This window comes from Saccostrea echinata, unplaced genomic scaffold (assembly GCF_033153115.1).
Source record: "Saccostrea echinata isolate AGI-Se365-2 ecotype Australia unplaced genomic scaffold, CSIRO_AGI_Sech_v1 ptg000034l, whole genome shotgun sequence".
Taxonomy (NCBI): Eukaryota; Metazoa; Mollusca; class Bivalvia; order Ostreida; family Ostreidae; genus Saccostrea; species Saccostrea echinata.
This window is the reverse complement of record NW_026889783.1, coordinates 436,362-457,696: the sequence shown is the minus strand read 5'-3', so window position 1 is coordinate 457,696 and position 21,335 is coordinate 436,362. Positions and strand designations below refer to the sequence as shown.

At 33.5% G+C, this 21,335-nt stretch overlaps 2 protein-coding genes across 2 annotated transcripts; one reads left to right on the top strand and one right to left on the bottom strand.

The window, feature by feature from the left end:
• Positions 1-8,817: 8,817 nt before the first annotated feature.
• LOC133199330 (FAS-associated death domain protein-like) lies at positions 8,818-12,858 on the bottom strand. The gene is made up of 3 exons (XM_061335139.1): positions 12,399-12,858; positions 11,466-11,498; positions 8,818-9,583 (listed from the first exon to the last, which is right to left on the bottom strand). The coding sequence occupies exons 1-3, from the start codon at positions 12,766-12,768 to the stop codon at positions 9,315-9,317; spliced, it is 672 nt and encodes a 223-aa protein (XP_061191123.1). The 5' UTR covers positions 12,769-12,858; the 3' UTR covers positions 8,818-9,314.
• A 289-nt stretch (positions 12,859-13,147) lies between these two features.
• On the top strand, positions 13,148-20,412 carry LOC133199329 (alpha-2-macroglobulin receptor-associated protein-like). Its single transcript, XM_061335138.1, has 7 exons — positions 13,148-13,307; positions 17,889-18,030; positions 18,195-18,344; positions 18,583-18,678; positions 19,061-19,287; positions 19,480-19,638; positions 19,893-20,412. The coding sequence occupies exons 1-7, from the start codon at positions 13,173-13,175 to the stop codon at positions 19,959-19,961; spliced, it is 978 nt and encodes a 325-aa protein (XP_061191122.1). The 5' UTR covers positions 13,148-13,172; the 3' UTR covers positions 19,962-20,412.
• The last annotated feature ends 923 nt before the right edge of the window (positions 20,413-21,335 follow it).

Here is a 21,335-nt window from a genome sequence, read left to right as displayed (position 1 = left end):
TTTTTTTCTTTTTCTGAAAATATTCTTCCCTCCCCCACCCCCCAAAAAATATGTTGCTTTTAAGATGTAATGCATTGACTTTAAATTGCTGGGTTCATATTCTGATTCAGGTGCAGTCAGTCGTAATTCATGATCACCATCTAAGCATCATGCAGCAATTTTTCAAAAAATATTAGCTACGCATTAGGTGCTTCTCATGTTTTTCTGTCACAAACTTAGAGACAATATGGCGCATCTCATAAAAAATAAGGACTTGATAACATTTTCTGATAGGAATTGAAATTTTTTTTTACAACTAAATGTATAAACTTTTGGAAATTACAAGTTTTATAATTAAATAATTTTTATTATTAAAATTAATAATTATTTATGGACCATAAATATATACATCGCAACAGGGGCTCCACATTCCATGCTACTCAGGCATGCATACTTATCATAAACAATACAGCATGGTAAAAGATGGTAGCCCGGTAAGCCTGCTACCTTGACAAAGTCAACAAAAGAAAAAAACGAAAATAGAGCTTCAAAATGCAAATTTCCTGACCAAATTTTAGTTGGGAATTAATTTAACCATTGAATGAGCAAGACTCGCGCAGGGCTTGTGAAGGTTTTTCTCGAAAGGTTTGTTGATGCACGTTATCATTTCTCCATCGCTTTCAAAGAAAGAAAGAGCAGTGTTTACTCAACATAATAATACATCTATGATATATAAATATTATTGCTATTTAAAGTGCAAATTCTTATGGAACTGTCCTGAAAATATTTTTGTCGTGATAACGTTCGATTTGGTTGATTTTCCCTTTTCGGACCCCAGTACACAAAACATTGATATTTGTACTTATAATTCTTTAAAATTAGTCTGAAAACAGTTCAAAAAGTTCACGATTAATAGTTTATCAGAAAATTTATGATATTTTCTTCTGAGAATTGCTGTAACCTCATATTCCATTATAATTGTAAACTCTACAGTTTAGACACATGTCATTCAGAATTCACATGGTACAAATAAACAGATTTAAGATTGTTTTGGTTTGTACAACCCTTGGATTTCCAGCAGATTCTAATTATGTTAATTTTGTTTTAAAAGAGAATATTCCAGTTTCTTAAACTGTTTAGATCAACTTTATACCTTATTTCTTAATGATGTATTGGGTAAATTTGACTGAAAAAGCACACATTTTGCAGCCGTAACGTCACTCTAAAGTCTTGTAGATAATGTCATCCTTCTCTCTAAGTGTTTTGACCCTATCAAAATCATCTAAAATCAGGAATATGATCTTAGTTTGTGGTGAAAAGTATGCAGCTATGTTTATACAGGTAGTTGTTCAAATCATGACCTCTTATGGTAGTGTGAGGCCACAATAGGAAGTCCAAAGTTTTGCATAGGAATACATAGGAAAAAATCTCAAGAAGAGTCGTATTCATATATAAGTAGTTGTGTAGTGTAGAATTATGTTTGTTCAAATCATGCTCTTGGGATCGCAACAGGGGGTTCAAGTTTTACAGAAGAATGTGTAGGAAGAATCATTCAAAATCCGATGAAGAAAACCAACAGGGCAACATTTCAAATTGATTTTCCAGCATTTATAGGCAATGTAAATTCAAATTTGTTCATACGGCCTCTTGTACTAGGAGCAACAACTGTGGTCAGAGAATATATATTGTAGACTAGTATATAGGAAAAAATGTCAAGACCATTAAAGCCACATAATAGGGTAGATTCAAAGGATTCAGTAATGACCAATGTTTGCCCCCAAAAATAAATCAATCTTTGACGGAGAAACATATAGTTATGTTCTAAAGCAGGGAGATATCTGCAGACTTCATAGCATTCAATATTTTCATCAGCCATGACACCATATGCTAGATATGATGTCAGGAAAACGACGTAAATTCTAACTTTCCATGATTTATAGAGGTGTATATTACATCAATATTTTGGGTAAAAGTCACCAAGTGCAGGTCTGCTCCAACTCAGTGTTTTAATATCATGTGTAGAATGATAATTTCAATGATATATATGAATATTGATTTGGAGCAGGTCTGCGCTCTGCATTAAATTTTATAGTAAAAATTGAACAAATTTTGTCTATTTTTTTCCCTTTCTGAAGAATAATACAAAATCCAAAATTTGTCAATAACTTACTTCGAAAACATATTTTTTGTTAATTTAGATTTTTCATACAATAATATATACAATTCAGCACATTTCAAGAAATTTCATTGACTTGTTTGGGCAAAAATATGCATATACCTCATATACCTCTTTAATCAAATCATTTTCAATGTTCTTAAGATGGAGCCACAATAGGGTGTCCAAATATTATAAAGGAATATTACTTCTCAAGAACAGCAGGGAAATAATTAGTAATACTGATTCGTCCGGTGTCATGCAAAAGATACAAGAATTTACACATAATAACTAAATTTTAACGTTTTTGACAAATTCTAAGAATAAATTTGAATTTTGGGAAACAGATACAACATTCATTATTCCATACAAAGATTTATGTATTTGATATCCACAATACATTTTGAGGAGTTTTGGTTGGCGATCACATGCCCATGTGTGAAGCGAAGATCGTGAGCTAGAAAATTATATATTTCTTATACTTAATTCATCGAAATGGTTCTTTTATTCTAAAATATTAAGAGAAACTTCATTTGCAATGTATTAGGCAACCAACAGATTTTATAGCTAACATGTTTTAAAAAATCGCAATTTATAACCAAAAAGTCCGTTGTCATTACATTTTAAGTTTGTCTGGTCCGGTGTCATTTTTCTTAACATGTAAGTAAATCAATAAAATGCAACAGAAATGATCAAATATATGCCTAATTTAAAAAAATACAAAGCATATTACAAATGTATTTGAATCTCGGGGTTATCTTACAGCAGCTCACACTAATGTGCTAACTATTCAGCGATGTTTTTATTTTCAATTCATTTTCTCTTAGGAACCTGCTTCCTAGCTAGTATGCAAACATATGCATTTCCTTGTATATCATCAGAATAACAAAATTAAAATGTTACGCTTAGGTCACATTTAAGCCGATGGTCGACCAAATTATTTTCGTATCATCAGCTGAAAAAACATGATCGGCCGACACAAGTATCGGGCGACGCAGAGTAGTGATATTAATTCCTAAGGAACATCGATACCTTTAAAAGTAAAAATATTTATAAGTTGGCCAACCGTCGCCCGATCATCGTTCGCTAGGCCGCAGTTTGATGTTCATCTTCGGCCGCCAGTTGTACGAAAACTCAATTCCTAAATGTCGACCGACTGACGACCGACTTTAAAAACTATATGCTGATGGTCGTCCTATGATCGAAGGTTGGTGGACGGACTATTCAATGAGTGCTTCAATTGAATCGGCCACAGACGCCAAAAAAAAAAATCTTTACCCGACTGACATGCATAAAATTGGTCGGCCGACGAAAAAAAATATACAAAAATCGGGCAAGACAAGGGCCGATAATATGAAACTTATTTGGAAGCATCCTCAGGTAATGAAGATTCAAATTTGTTCAAATCGTGACCCCCGGGGGTAGGATGGGGCCACAGTGGGCTATCAAAATTTTACTTAGGATAACATAGGGAAAATCTTTAAAAATCTTCTTCTCAAGAACAGCAAAGCCATGATTGGTTATATTTACACTAGACAAAAACACTAACGCACCACCTAAATAAATTAACATTTTTCTTTTCAAAACTTGGTTATGATGTTTTGGATATACAATTAAGTTACTTTAATAAGAAGTGAGACATTTAAATGTTTTAACTGATAAATAACAGCAATGTTTACTGACGCGTAACCACTTCATAGAAAAAATTAAAATCATATTTTTGGTGGAATAAATTATCAAATTTTTCTTTGTGGTTGTGTTCTTTCTGTTTGTACTAATTAAAAACTCAGAAAAAAAGTTACACCGTATGCGGCGTTTGACCCTAGAAGAGCCTGCTAAGGCAGCCAGTATGCTATCTGCAGGGGGTTCCTTTGAAGAAATTTGTGAAAAATTAGAACAATTCAAAGATTATGCATTTCTCTGGTGAAAAATTGTTGAAAATGAATAAACAATCATAAGATATCGACGGCATTAAGTAAGCACCACACAATAACTTCAAGATTGTTCCACAATATTGGGGCAACCGGAAGTTGGGTGGATTTGGTAGGACACCAAGGCATTGGATGACTACTAAGCGATATGGTAGTCAATCAGGATATATCATTTGATTTTTAAGTGGGAGACTGCTCCCGTCGCAACGTCACAGACCACCATCGGTAATCACCAACTTCATATCTTGGCAAAAACGGTGCGCAGTGCACGTCGGGGCATTGGTTTTCGGACAAAAAGGTCCTTTAAGGGTCTTGACATGACACCAAGACATTTTTTGGAAAAGATGGCATATTTTACATACTAGTGCCAATCAGGAAAATGATCAATTCACGAATAAGAGTAATAAGTGGCGCGTTAGCAATTTATCTAGTGTATATGGAAGCATCCTCAGGTAGTGAAGATTCAAGTTTATTCACTTGGGGAAATCATTAAAAAATCTTATTCTCAAGAACAGCAAAAACATAATTGGTCATAATAAAATAAAAGCATCCTCAGGTAATGCAGATTTAAATTCGTTCAAATCATGATCCCAACAGAGAGGGGATCATAGTTAAACAAAGGGTTATGAAAGATATATCAATAAAAATTTCTTCTTTAGAAAATAAAGCCATTATTAGTCATATTAGTTCAAAAGCATCTTTAGGTGGTGTAGATTCAAGTTTTTTTTCAAATCATACCCCCCCCCCCTTTAATAATTAAACTTTTGAATACCGAACTGATTTCTCCGATTTCCGAACCAAAGTGCTCAGGTGAGCGATGTGGCCTATGGGCCTCTGGTTTTGGTGGATTTGTGAATGTAATTTGTGTGTAAATCACATTGACGTATTTCGTATGCTATTCATGCAGCGTGATTGTGGCGGTACATTTTGTCGTCATGTTCATATGTCGCCTTCGACAATGTGTACATACACTCACTGAACATATTGTCGTCCATCAGTATATCTCGCATGACAATGCATGGCAATGTTTCCATACAGATATGGCTAATCATTGCTTTGCTGTTGCTGAGAAGAGAAAGTTTAAAGAATTTTCCTATATATTCCTGTGTAAAACTTTGATCGCCCTTTGTGGCCCCAACCTAGGCCCGGGGGTCATGATTAAAAGAAACTTGAATCTACACTACCTGAGGATGCTTCCATATAAACATTGCTAATCACGGGCCTACTGCTGTTCTCAATATTTGATCTAAAAATTTCAGAACGGGGAAAGGGGGGGGGGTTCAGATTTTTTTTGACAAGACAAAAAAAATCGTTTGAGTGCATGTTACTGTATAAGTTAAGTATATTATTTAGTCATGAAATTTTACCTGTGGACAAAATTGAGAGTATATACAGGTTAAAAAAACAGAATTTACAAAAGCAAAGAAAAATGAAAAAAATCAAACGGAGGGGGCAGGGTGGGAGATAGGGATGGGGGGGGGGTGCACCGGTGCTAGATCCGCCTTTGGTTCTTGAGAAGTTTTTAAAAGAGTTTTTGTATACCGTATATTCCAACTGAAAACTTTTATCACCAATTAAGGACCCACCCTACCTATGGAGGTCATGATTTGAACAAAATTGATTTTGTTTTTGTTTGTTTGTTTGTTGTTTTAATATCCCTCTAGAGAATTTTTCACTCATAAGGAAATTTAACATCATCACTTGCCGGAGAAGGGCCAAAAATTTAGACCTATTCTTGGAACTCAGGGCCATTGAAAATTCGTGCCAAAATCTAAAAAATGAAAAGTACACTTCATATATGTACTTTCACATAAGTATAATCTCTTCTGATCCAGAAGTTCCTGAGAAGAAAATTTTGAATGAATTATTCTTAAAACTTTGATCACCCATTGTAGCCCCACCCTTTCCCAGACATGATCTGAATAAAAATGAATCTACACTTTAATTATAATAAAGCTTTCACATAAGTTTCAACTTTTCTCACACAATTGTTCTTGAGAAATTATTTAAAGATGTCACTAAATTTTCACTAATTCTTAACTATACATGTACTTTCTTGAAAGAGGGCATGGCCATTAATTTGAACAGACTTGACTCCCTTTATCCACGTTTGCTTTCTGGTAAGTTTGGTTGAAATTGAAATTGGCCAGTAGTTCATGAAAAGAAGCTGAAAATGTGAAAAGTTTACCGACAGGCAGACGGACGACACAAGAAATATGATCAGAAAAGCACACTAGAGCTATCAGTTCAGGTGAGCTAAAATATGTCAATCCCTACACCAATTATATCGGCACTCTTATGAGAATTAAGCAAAGAAAAAAATGAATTCCAGATAACATTTCTACTGAACAAATAACTTTCAATCTCATATCCATGTATATATAATGAGAAAAAAAGAATAGACTGATTTTTCAGATATCTCAAGAATTACGGTATTTTTGACATATCATAGTCATGTAAACCAATGCTGGACACAATTTTCTGAGCAACACCATTTCTCCCTACAAAATTGCGAGTAATGCATACATACAACTTGTTTGTTTATTTATCCTCCAAACACTTTGTCTATCCTTCTGTCTGTCTAGATCTCTCTCTTTCTCTGTGTATGTGTGTCAATCTCTCTCTCCCCCTCTCTCTCTCCACGACCTTAGTAAATATTCAACACAATATATCGGCGACAAAATGTGCCAATGGTCAGTACATATTGTCGCCGACGACAAAACGTGCCGATTCTTGACTGTACATTTTGTCTTCCATTACGCAGGAGGAAAAAAAGGCTCGTCTCGGTACAAATTGTCGCCGGCGACAATATGTATCGATGGACGACGATATGTGCAGTAAGGGTAGGTACATTTTTTCGCCGACGACAATATGTACAAAACGACAAGATGTACCGTCACAACCCTCTTTTTGATGGCATGATTAACGATACCTAAACCAACATGAGATCGTAGTGTATACAAACCAGTAGCAACAACGGACCGATGACAAAGGACTGAATTTTCGTATCTTGTCATGACAACGGACAAAAATTGAAATAAATCAAAATTTTCAGTTTTGATTTGTTCTCAATTTTTCAGTAAAGGCTTTCAACATGTCTTGACACTGTCTGCACCAATTGGTGTGTATATTATATTCTATTTACGAAAAATATAACATCTCAGTAGGAAAACGAATCAAATCCACAAGTGATTTCAACAGAGTTATATAATGTCGCCAACGCAAACTCTTCTTTAAGTTTTATTACTTGTTTTTAACGGCTGAAATTCATACAGCACCAAATAGGGTGTCAGCCCTGTTTCCCATTGCAATTTCAGACATTGTTATAGATAATTTAACTTGAAAAATGAAAAACTTCTCACAGCCTGTCTTCTGAAGTCATGACACCGGACGGATTTTATCATAACCTCACCTGTACGTTCATGACAACGAACCAGTTTCAGTGCTTAACTTTAAAGGTTTCTGACAACGGTACTGTCTAGGAACTTAACGTGTTCCTGGCCGTGAACTAGTCATTTAAAAAAAAAAAACATCCCAAGCATAAACTCGATCTTGTTTGCCAAATGTCCCAGAGAAAAAAAAAGCCCCCATCCTATGGGCCAATCTGATGATCCAGAGAATATAATCTAATGCGATATGTTCAGTAGTAGAGGATTTTGGAAGTGATGGTTTTGCTCCCACCACCAAAGAAACAGACAGGAACTGCAGTCAGACTAAAGCCAGTCCTTACAAGGAAGTGAAATAGAAGGGGCTGACTTTAGTTAGACAGATAGGAACTGTAGCTTGACTAAAGTCAGTCCTTACAAGGAAGTGAAATAGAAGGGATTGACTTTAGTCAGACAGACAAGAACTGCAGTCAGACTAAAGCCAGCCCCTACAAGGAAGTGAAATAGAAGGGGCTGACTTTAGTCAGACAAACACTGCAGTCAGACTAAAGCCAGCCCTTACAAGGAAGTGAAATAGAAGGGGCTGACTTTAGTCAGACAGACAAGAACTGCAGTCAGACTAAAGCCAGCCCCTACAAGGGAGTGAAATAGAAGAGGGCTGCTTTTAGTCAGACAGACAAGAACTGAAGTCAGACTAAAGCCAGCCCCTACAAGGAAGTGAAATAGAAGGGGCTGCTTTTAGTCAGACAGACAAGAACTGAAGTCAGACTAAAGCCAGCCCCTACAAGGAAGTGAAATAGAAGGGGCTGACTTTAGTCAGACAGACAAACACTGCAGTCAGACTAAAGCCAGCCCCTACAAGGAAGTGAAATAGAAGGGGCTGACTTTAGTCAGACAGACAAGAACTGCAGTCAGACTAAAGCCAGCCCCTACAAGGAAGTGAAATAGAAGGGGCTGACTTTAGTCAGACAGACAAACACTGCAGTCAGACTAAAGCCAGCCCCTACAAGGAAGTGAAATAGAAGGGGCTGACTTTAGTCAGACGGACAAACACTGCAGTCAGACTAAAGCCAGCCCCTACAAGGAAGTGAAATAGAAAGGGCTGACTTTAGTCAGACAGATAGGAACTGCAGTCTGACTAAAGCCAGCCCCTACAAGGAAGTGAAATAGAAAGGGCTGGCTTGAGTCAGATAGATAGGAACTGCAGTCAGACTAAAGACACCTACTACAAGGAAGTGAAATAGAAAGGGCTGACTTTAGTCAGACAGACAGGAACTGTGACAATTACAATGTTTACTCTACCTACAGATGCTATAAACTAGAAATGTTTGGAATAGGTTCAGCTCTTAGAAAGTGAGATAACAGATAATAATGTCACCTGTCTGACTCAGGTGATCTAAATTTATTATATACATGTACATATCATCTGATCATATAAAGGATAGCATTTATGACTCCACCAAAAAGAACATGACATATTGTACTTTTCTTGAATATGCTCAAATATGTGCACATAGAGGTTCTAGTAAGCTCAATGGAGCTCAAAGCTCAAGTGAGCTTTTCTTATCAAAGTTTATATTCTGTACAGCTGTTTAATGTTTTACAATTTTGACTACTTCTCAAGAACTACCAAGTCAATTTTAAGGAAAATCTTTGTACACAAGGGACTGAAGTTCAGGGCCACATACTCTTTTCAATGGAAGATAATGAAGTATGAATGTTTTAAATTTATAGACTTGGTTCATAAATGTTAAAAGACAAGTGACACTTGCAGTATAATCAAAAACAAATAACTGTGCACAGAGTATCACACTACAATGTATCACATAAATATTCATCTGCTTTCAAGGTTCAGCATTTTGATTAAATGTCATGATCTTCAATACGTCCAGCTAAGTCATATCTTTCAACGGCAGAGTCTCGCAGCGCACCTATTACTTTTCCCCGATCAAACTGTCCACCATTATCACTTATCCACTGTACCAAGCACTGGTATATCTGATCCCGTAAACTACGTGGATAATCCTGTTCCACTGACAACATGTCGCCATCCGTAACACCCAGCGTCCTCATGAAGAATCGCCATTCCTTACCCAAATTCTTTGTTAAGAAATTGATTTCTTTCATATATTCTATAAAAGAAGTCTTATTTTAGCATAATAATCTGACAATTTTTGTTAACATCAAAGGCAAAAGTTATATGAAATTGATGAAATGCAATAAAAAGCAGAAGTCTCTGACAAGACTGTAACTCTACTGCTTTGTTCTTATACAGCAGCACCTACTGGTAGACTTGAACTTATAACAGCAATGGCAACATCAATAAAAAGGAATAATGATCCTTGCTTAAACCTTTGTACCAATTTTTATTAAATTCATACCAAAAACATAAGAGCTGTAATGTTTTAAGGATGAATGCTACACCAAAATTTTATTTGATAGATCTTTAACACGTCCCTTTTAAAATAAGGTTTTAGCATTGAAAGACTGATCTTGGTTCTTAATTATATTTGTGAATTTTTTGCATTTTTTCAGAATTTTGAAAAGTTTTGTGTGAGTTGATGATGTGCAAATCACACAGACTTGTCACATAGGCATATTTCATGAAGTGTGCTAGTGCTTCATGAAAAATATGCCTTTGTTGCAAATCTGTTTGATTTACATACCAATAATTCACACTAAACTTAAAAACATTCCTTAGATTTACATTTTACATGTTTAAAAGCAGCAAAAATATACTCAGTGTTTGAATTTCTTGCTGCCCTATATCGTTATACTTTTATTAAAGTCTCTGTAGCCTCATTGTGACGTCACTTAAGTGTTTCTCTGTGTATATTTCTACGAGTGAGTATACATGAAAATGGCATTCAAATCAATTTCATAGTTGGTTAAGAAGAAAAAGATAGCAAATGTAAATATTTGCAAATATGATGTTTTAGAGTTTAAAATTTTCGGTTAATAAATGTATAAAATATCTCGCAAAACATGTCAAAAAAAGTTACATGGACATTTTTATGTTAATAAAAAAATAATTTATGAAAATAAAACACATTTTTTGTTATATTTCTTTAACCATGGATGTAATTTTCAAAAAATAAGTCACAGCTATGCTGTGAAGGATACACTAGACAATCACATGTAAAAAAGAAATTGAAATGAAACTGCAAAATCTGAGATAAATTGCTCATTTTAAAATTTGGACAATCCAGATGGTTTTATTATTAGTAACCATGGCAACACCATTTGTTGAAATTAATAAAAAAAACAATACATAGAATTATTTATCTTAGTACATGTAAAGTCTACTTGTTTATCAAGTCTTATTGAAATCAACTAAAACTATAGGAGGAGTAACGTTTTGAAAGATTTTCACAGAAAATTCTATTTTTAGTAACCATGGCAACACCAAAAACTGAAAATAGAATTATGTATCTTAGTATAGTCTTCTTTTGTACCAAGTTTTATTGAAATCAGACCAAATCTGTGGGAGGAGGAGTATTTGAAAACATTGATCATAGAGAGACACTAGACAGACGGATGACAGACACCTTACTGGCAAGATTGGAAATATGCAGCTCACGTCATTTCAATTCTGTTTCAGTCAAAACATTTGATGAAGGACAATGAAATAGGCAGATACAATTCTGCGCAGGCATATGAGAAAACATTGGATTGAAACTCTAGTTCAAAATTCATTTTTAATCTACCTCAGCAATTTTGGAATACCGGTAGTTTGAATTTTATATAATTAGAGTTTTATACCTGTCCAATTGTTTGTTTTTTTTTTAAAGAAAATAAATAGGGGACAACCATTTAATTCCAGTGTGGGGGAGGGGGTTGGCAGATCTTGGAAATAAATACATATATGAAAGTTTTTTAAATTGACTGCAATAGATTTAAATGACGTTAGCTGCATATTTCCAACCTTGCCAGTTAATCTTCTATGGTCTTAAGCTCTTCTGGTCTCTGATCAGTAGAGCTATAAATAAGTGCAAATACATGTAGTTGACTTACTGTCTACATTCACTGTATTACTTGTATTTGGATCTGTGAAAATAAAAAAAAAAAAGTTATATGAATCCAATTTCAACAAGACAGTCAGCTCAAATCTGTATGATCATATAGCTAATTTTAATGTGATTAAATTTTGTGAATCAACATGACAAATACAGGAAAGCACTGACTTCTACAATTTTGAAAGTTTTCGTATTAAGCACATTTTGGCACGACACTGTACTTTTGATGGGTCACCTTTAACAACTTTTAGCTCATCATATTACAATGAGAAAAGTTGAGGTCTAGGTCAATGGCAATGACAGTCATTAAAAAAAAATCAAAACTTGATTTGATTTAATTAATCATGCTTATGTGTGTAGTTGAAAAAATTATATGACTTATACATTTATAAGTGGGTATATACAATACCTACATATTGGCATGTATTTCATTCTATACTATAGATAGAACGTTCTATTGTTAAAATGATATTGTCCTACAGACCCGGTTTAACGATAGAATTTGTTCTGTGTATTAGCAATGTTGCAAAATAAACACGGGCAATAACTCGAACTCTGTGCGTTTTCTATGAACAATCCAGAGAGTTCCGAATGTCAACATGGCGTTAAATTTGAAGCGAGGAAAAAACGTTGAGAAAATGAGTTGAATTTTCATATTCATATTGATTATTTTTTAGGTTAAAAGGCATATATAATCTCAAAAAGGTTTGTTATGATTAATTTGGTAGTTATTTTCAGTGCAACTCCTTTTGTATTCTTCAGTCATTTCGGAGTGGATCCACTCTGATTTGCTACATTGCAAGTATATGGGACATATTCTAACTGTGGTGAGGGCTTGTTCCGAGACACAGGTAGATTATTCTAACCATCTATACTAGAAATGGACATTGGTGGTTCAAGTGGTTAATCTTATGTTACATTTTTAACTTACTTAAATGATTCATTTGATAAGGAGTACGATTCCCCATCACTGGTTGTTGCGATGGTTGACAAACTGGCCGAGGTGGCACAAACTGTTGATCATCTGGAATTCCATTCTCAAAGTTTTCAATTATCTTCATCACATCAACACGACCATTACAGGAATGACGAATGAGATCCTTAAGAAACATTAAATTTGTTGGACCTAGTTTTTCTCGGGTCTCCAGAATTTCCCACAAATCTGTAGGTCTTTTAACATTTTCTCTTTCTCTTTTCCTAACATCATCTTTACACAGAAACATGAGCGACTCAAATTCCTCAGTTTTCAATGATTTATCAAGCTTCAGTAACATTTGTTTATATTCAAAATCAGCAGCCATAATGTTTCGTATCAATGGTTTGTCTTTAAAATCCCACAAGTGAACTTAACATCTTTTTATGTTCTTGTCCTTCGGCTTTGGCTTTGGTTGGGAATTCCCGTTGTTGTTCCTCATTTCGAACCCGATTTCTTTGGGGAAAAAATAATAATAAAAATAAAAAAGGAAAATTGTTCATAAAACATTTCATTTGTAAAACTAATACATGTACTATCTTTTCGATCTTTTCACAGTAAAATGCTTTACCAAAGATTAGCGTCAACACAAAAGTTGTAACAAAATTTATTTTTAAATTCGGGATCAATATCGTCTTACTTTTTCTACTTTCTGTTTGTTGGAGTCATGCTCACAACATACAGTAACGTACACGTGTCTTAAATGATAAACAGGAAAGTTCAGCAAGAAAGATGTTAAAACTGATAAACATAAAGCCAGAAAGTTTGTTCTTATTGTTTTTACTATACGTATATGTAAAAACATTGGATGGAGAACGACCCTTTAGGACACTCAAAGTGAATCAGATATGGGAAAAAGCACAGAAGGTTTGTTTTGTTTGAGTTCCCATTAATTTTTTTTTTCAATTGCATTCATATATTGTTAAGTTGATTCTAAGGGTTAGTATTGTTACAATTTTTGATGGGTCAGAGAGTGGCTTTTTATCAGGTCCAGCCCAAAGGACTATTTCTACCTACGTAGCTATTAATAGCTACCTAGGTATTTAAACCTACTTGAAGAAGCTCACTTCTACCTACTTTTACCTGTCTTTGAAAATAAAATTAGATAATAATTACAGCGCATCTTTAAAACAGGTCAAACTTATTGTTTATCATCTTGTGCACTAGTCCGAAATATCTGACGTTTTCCTGGCTTTTTTACTATTTTGATATTTTACGTGCCAGGAAAACGTCAGAACCGGCGCCATTACGAAAACTGGAAATTTCGCCGTCTCCAATCGGAGTTGATTTTTGATACCTGGGAACCGAATTAAATGCCGTTTTTACAATTTATCAATAGCACAATGCTTCTAGTACTCACCAATATCGAAGAAAAGAAAACATCACTCATCATTTCGATGCAGGACTTGAAGAAAGATTTTTAAAATGCACGAAATGAAAACAAATCTCGACAGTCAGATAAAATGTTTTCATCGGATTATATAATTTATAAACAAACCATAAAAACGATGTTGGTGAGTACTAAAAGCATTGTACTATTGATAAATTGTGAGTTTGACATTTCATTCGCTTTGCAAGGATTGAAAATCAACCCGAGAATGCCGCCTCTGGTTGGAGGCGGCGAATTCCCAGTTTTCCTAATGGCGCCGGTTCTGATGTTTTCCTGGCACGTAAAATATCAAAATCGTGAAAAAAGCCTGGAAAACGTCAGATATTTCGGACTACTTGTGCACTTGCACAGAAAAAATTCAGTGTGTTAATTTGTCATTGTCAATTATCCAAGTCATTGGTGTAAAATCGGTTGGATGGTTTAAATCTTACTTATCCAGTAGAAAACAAATGATAAATGTTAACAACACTTTTTCAGATGTCAATTATATTTCGTGTGGGGTACCTCAAGGCAGTATACTTGGGCCTCTTTTATTTTTATTGTATGTAAATGACCTCAGTGTCAGTAATGATTCTGAATGCAAAGTTCTTTTATATATATATGCAGATGATACAGCTATTCTTTTTTCACACACCAATCCAGAAGTCATTAGTATAAAAAACTATCTGAGATTTTAGAGGAATGTAAGCACTGGTTAGTTGATAATAAACTTTCTCTACTTTTAGGAAAGACAGAAAGTATTTTATTTGGACCTCCAAGAAAATTTAAGTCATATGATATGAACACCTTTTCAGTAGTATGTGATGGAATCAAAATTGAATGTAAAAATTGTGTTAAATATTTAGGAGGGTTTTTTTAAGACAACATACTATCTGGTGAGAAAATTGTAGAAAGTATTATTAGCAAAACAAACCAACAACTTAAATTTTTATATTGGCAAAAATCATGTTTGTCAATGCAATCAAGAAAATCTTTGTGCACTGCTTTAATTCAATGTCACATCGATTATGCTATCACTTGTTGGTATGAAAGACTATCTGTAAAATTAAAAAAAAAGACTTCAGGTTTCACAGAACAAGATTATTAGATTTATTCTTGATGTTTCACCTAGATCAAGAGTCAGTGTTAATGAATTTGAAAAATTGGGTTTTTTGAATATCAGAAATAGAGTTTGTCAATTAAGCCTCAACCATGTCTACAATATATATCATAATAAAGGTCCAAATTATATGTACAGCAATTTTAAGCGAAATGTTTCTACAAATTGTACAAGGTCAAGTAAATTTAATTTTTTTGTGCCAAGGGTTCAAAAATGGAAAGTGAAACTTTTTTTACAATAGAATTAAAGATTTGAATTCTCTACCTGATCAGATTAAAACAATAACCAATAAATCAAAATTCAAAAAAGAGGTCAAAAAGCATTTTATGGAAAAACTTATGAAAATGTCCAAAGAAGACTTTTTATACTACATGTATTAGATTTATAACCAAACTGTTCTTAGAGGCTTTTGCATATTAAGTATGATTGAAATTTTAAGCCATTTTGTTTATAGTAAGTATATTATGTATTGTTTATATTAAGTATATTATATATGTCATATGCCAGTAATTTTGTTACATGTAAAAGGACCCCATTTGAAATAAGCCATACTGGCTTTCATGGGCTATCCTTGGGTTTAGGCATATATATAATATAATATATTTAGTTGATTTATATGCAAAATAAGATTTATTAGTTAATTCGTTTTAAAATCATCTCTTAAATCATGTCTAATTAAGTTTTATATGTATATAATACTCACACCTCAATGTTCATGTACATTGCATAATGCCTATTCCTAAATAAAGATTATTATTATTTTGTAAACTTTTTTGAGGGCGGAAATTGGACAGGAAGGGCATGAAAAATCATCCCCAAAATTTTTTTGTCTAAGATTGCATGAAGATTAGCTTAAAAATTGATACAGGTTTGTAATTTTAGACTTTATGATCCTTAGCTACCAGAAAATGAAACTGGATGTTGTTTTTATGCAAAATTGATAAGTTAGAAAGTAATCATTTTTTCCAAATTTTTTGTCGTATTCATCATCAGTGTGACTGTATTAAGAAATTTGGTGGTTACCATATTGCGCTGTTCGTGGGTTTGGCCACAAAATGCAAATAAAGCAAAAAGTAGGTAAAAATAGCTACCTGGAGTAGGTTTAAATACCTAGGTAGTTATAAGTAGCATGTGGCATGTCGTCTGTTAATATTTCACATGTTCAATTTCTTCTCTATAACGACTGGGACAGTTTAAACCAAACTTGCCACAAAGTATTCTTGGGTGGAGGGGATTCACATCGTTCAAATGAAGAGTGATACCCTTTTCAAAGGAGTAATGAAAAAGAGGTGAAAAGTATTAAATAAAATTAATGAAAAAGGAGAAGTCATTCCACTTGTGTTGACACAAGGTAATAATGAGGAGAGAACTTGACATATTTAAGGTCTTATTAGTTGTAGTTGTTCTTGAAAAATCTATGTGACAGGAATTAAAAGTGTTGCTTAATGTTATTAGTGAAAATTGTAAAGGCAGAAAACAGTGCTTTTGTGGATTAAAATATTGAAATCTCATAAGTATTCTACATTGTGAACTGCTTCTTGTTATATTGTGTAAATGGCAAACACAAGGCAAATGGTAAAAAACAAAGATAAAACTGATAAAATGGAAAAAAGTGCTAGAAAGAGCAGAGCAAGCCCAAGGTGATAAATGGGCTATAATTAAAAAAGATCTACAAGAAATTAGCGACCATCAAGAAAACATAATAATAAAAGCAGATGACCTAAATTAAATCTCTCATAAAAAGCATTGTGAAAGAAATAGTAGAAGAGTACAAGAAAGAAGCAGAAAAGAAAGATCTTATGTATATACACAAAATAGAAAAACTGATTGACAGCATAGACAAACTAACGCTTGACAGTGAATACTGAGCAAAAACAAAAAAAAACTTGGGAGTTAGAAATCATAGTCAAACAAGCAGAAATGGCCTCTTTTGCAACTGTACAAGCAAAATGCAATAAACTGTATAGTTGTAAAAACAGTATAAAATCTATGGGTTCAAAGAAAATATAAATAGAGGATATTCAATGTGTAGTAGATGAATATGGAATTTCTTTCACCAGTGGGACAGGATTTTTTTAATACTTTCACGAGTGCTTTGCACTCATGAAAATATCAAAATATCCTGTCTCATGACAAATAGTGTATTTTCCAAACTAGTAATGTTAAAGATTCGTTTTTGATGTCGGAGATTGTGCTGGTAGGACAGCCGTATATACTCGCATATAAGTCGGTCCGCCTATAAAGTCGGTTGTATTTTTTAAGCTTTCTATTAGAGGGCTTGACCCTCTAAAATACCAATCTTTTTATAACTTGCCTATAAGTCGGACATAGAGTTTTTGACCAAAGTTTAACTCCCAAAAAACGGACTTATAGGGGAGTGTATATGGTACACCTAGAAAATTATTTAAAGATACATGAATTTTTGCAAAACATATGAGCTCAGACTTTGGAATTTTGGGACACCCCTTGTTTATTGATATTATGGGCATCCCCATATAAGTATGAATTCAAGTTAGGTTAAATCATAACCCTCATGGTATTAGCTTAAAGCCACAAAATTTAAGGGATCAAAGAGGGAAAAATCTTTAAAAATCTTCTGATGAAGAACAATAAGACCAAAGTGACTCAGGTGAGCATCATGGCGCATGGGCCTCTTGCCAACAAAATATATTATAGAGTCTGATATAGAATTTTACATTCACACAAAGTGGTCAAATGACATGTCTTAATGAGAGTTACATTGGTCATATATGAGTACTTTATTATGAATTTTTAAAAAATATGTACATACCTGGTAAATAAAGCAGTGCAAAATGCCAGTAACATGTTGAACTAGCATTTGTTCCTCTTGTTTTTAGGTCAAAGTTTATATGATCTCTTTGTTGTATATATTGTGGTAGAATGAAGACTAATGTTCAAGTAATTGTATTCATCGACTTATTATTTCTGATTCTTTAAGCTCCATTCAGGACCAAAGTTAGCTGATCTTTATGCAGATTTGAAAATTCAAGACAAAGTAGAAATAGAACTTAAAAAGTTGAAAGCCGAGGATATGGATAAAGATGGCATGAAAGAGGCAGAAGTTAGACAGAGGTTAATGGGTGAGATTTTGTAATTAGATATGAATTCTGAACATTTACATATATCGATTAAGCATGAGTTTTTGGAAAGAATAGGAAAACAATATTTTTATTAAAAGTGGTGTCAATGTAGACAGTAAAGATAACAATTTTGGATTGTATAGAAAAAAATCTTAATTCTGCAGATCTTTTGGAGAAATACAACATGAAAAATGTAGTATCTATGCCAAAGCCACAAGATATAAGTAATGAAATACCAGAAACATTTGATCATCAACTTCGAGACAAAAAGCTTCAGAAGCTATGGAAGAAAGCAGAATTTGCTGGATTCTCAGGTAAAAATACATCTATTTTCAAGATAATTAATACACTTTGTAATGTGTCATGTATATTGCAAGTTTTTACCATACATGTCTTTGTTTTATGACCTTCATAAATTAAATCCAGCAGAATGTTTCGGTACTCATTTTGTTGTCAATTGAAATAACATGTATGTCCATACTACATGCTTATCTTTCTTTATGTCAGTTTATAATGTATATTTGTGTACATTATGTAAAAATGCCATTTCAGAATCAGAATTGGAGAAATTGAAGGAGGAATTTTTACACCATCAGATGAAGGTGGATGAATACAACTCTCTACAGGAAAACTTTAATCTCAGGGATGGTAAATGTATTATAATATTAACTTTCATTCCAAATTACAGGACTTCTTTCTTAATTATTAACACAAAGCAATTACAAATACTCAATACAGTTGAACTTGGGTATCTTGAACATCGATATCAAGAATACCATGGATATGTCAAAATGATTTGGAAGTCCAAACCAAATTTTCTGTAAAATTTTGTTGTGCATTTTACCTACAATATCTCAAAATCTTGGATATACCGTAGGTTTTTTCCTAGCCCTTTCAAGTTCAAGATAACAGGTTTGACTGTATTTTATTTGCAAGTGCAAGTTTCAGTCATATAACTTATTATGGAAGACTGTGGCCTTAATTCTTAGTTTCTTATACATGTATATGTTTATATTTTTCAATTGTTTAGATTATGAGGATAATTTGATTGATGTGGAACAAAACAGGGTGAAGAAAAACAAGAAGCTGGAGTTGAAAACAATGTACAAGGATTTGAAGACGGAGTATGACAAACTAGAGTCGATGGCTGCAGGAGTTAATGTTCCAGACAAATCTTTCCAGGATCCACGAGTGTATGAGCTGTGGGCACTTGCCCAGAGAGCTAGAATGTCACCAACTGAACTAGAATCCATCAAGGTACACTCATTATATTCATATTCCATATTGGAAAAACTTTTTATTTGGCTGATTCAGGTAACCACACAATGTGGATAATTAATTTGTAATACCCCTGGTACATAAATTCAGATGTGTTAAAATATGTGCATATGAGTGACTAGAATGTTTTACCTTGATTTGTCATCTTGAATTCTTTGCCCTAATTTTTAGACAGAACTTCAGCATTTTGAACACAGGCTACAAAAGCATGAATACTACCAGGATCAGTTAAGAATTTCTGATGAAGCATTAAAACTCAATTATAAAGATGGGGAAGTTCCAGATAAGCATGCCAAGCTGGAACAGATGGCTCGAGATTATGGAAGGAAGGTTTATACATTTTGTTTGAAATGAACCTCCTTGATTAATAGGAAAAAAAAGATTGAAAATGCAGTTTTTGGAATGTTTAGTATACAGCTGTGTTTTTAGAGCACTTTTATTTTTGTGGCAGAATAAATGAAATATGGAGAATAAAACATGAAATTAACATTTTAGCAAATTAATTTAAACAGTTGAATGAATAATGAAATGGGAAAGAAAGTTTCAAAATGTTATAAAGACTGATTCGGTTTTGTTGTATACAGGTTGAGAAATATCACACGGACCTAAAGTACCGAATCAACAAGGCATTAAAGCAGCACATAGAGCTCTAACATTAAAGGATGTACATGTAGTCTGTGTCTGGCAGCAGAAAACAAACTACAGTAGTTACTGAGAAAGTTAATATCAGATAAAGAAACAGGAAAAGGAATAGACTAAGAGGCGAGAACTAGAGATAAATGGACACAACATGTCAAGTCCAACAAACTTTCTTCTGGTAAAACTAACAAATCTCCTGTGTCCTTCATTGTAAAACATTCCTGAACTTAGAAAAATTTAAATGTCATTAAAAAAAGAAAGCTGAAATGGTCATTATTAGAAGAAAAAAAATATCCTCTGGTTTACTATGATAAAACAGTTGGCTTACGATACAAAGGAAAGAGCTTGTTTCAATCATGTGCATTTCAATACTCATGTCATTTATGTATGCAACTTATAAGAAAATGGAATTTATCTTGTAGCAAACTGCAATACTGATAATGAAAATATGAAAATTTTATTTTATGAATCTCATACTTTGTACACATTATTATCAAGAGCAATATATGGTATTAATTGATATATTTTGGGGAACTGGGTTTTGTCAATTTTTTTTTTTATTTTTGAATACAATCTTAAAAATTGCAGTAAGAGATATACAGTATATAATTTTTTTTTTGATTAAAACTGATATACATGTATGTGTACATTATTTCATTTCAAAATGTAAGTGTATATGGAAGATATTTGTGTAGTTACCACAGTGCTATATGAACATTATTTTGTTTTTTAGCCAATTATAAAATGGCACTAAATGTATATGAATAATATGTTTGTAGTTACCACAGTACTATATCAACATTATTTTGTTTTTCAGTCAATTATAAAATGGCACTTTCTAAGAAAATATTGCTCATAAATGTGAATTACATCTAGCGATGCATACACATCAGGAAGTTCATATCCAGTCTTTCTTATGTCATTATTGGCAACCCAAGGATTTACTATCTATTTTCACTTGGGTTATTGCGACAGTTTGTAAAGGTCCTTCTGTGTTACTGAAAGGTAGTTTAGTGTTGTCTTGTTAGTAACTCGTGGATAGAAGACCTTTGGGTTACTGTATGGATAAAAGACCTTTGGGTTACTGTATGGATAGTAGACCCTTGGGTTACTCTATGAAAAAGAGGTTGTATGGGTAACTAAAAGGCATGAAGGTAACTTTATGGTGGGGGTGTGCAGAAGCCCTTTTGGTAACTAAATGGATCGAACACCTGTAGAGTACTGTGTGGATTCCAGACCTGTGGGTTAACTTATGGATATTAGACTTGTGGGCAACTATATGGATATAAGACCTGTGGGTTACTGAATGGGATAGTAGACATATGGGCGTTTGTATGGATAAAAGACCTGTGGGTTACTGTGTGGACGGAAAACTTTTTGAGTTACTG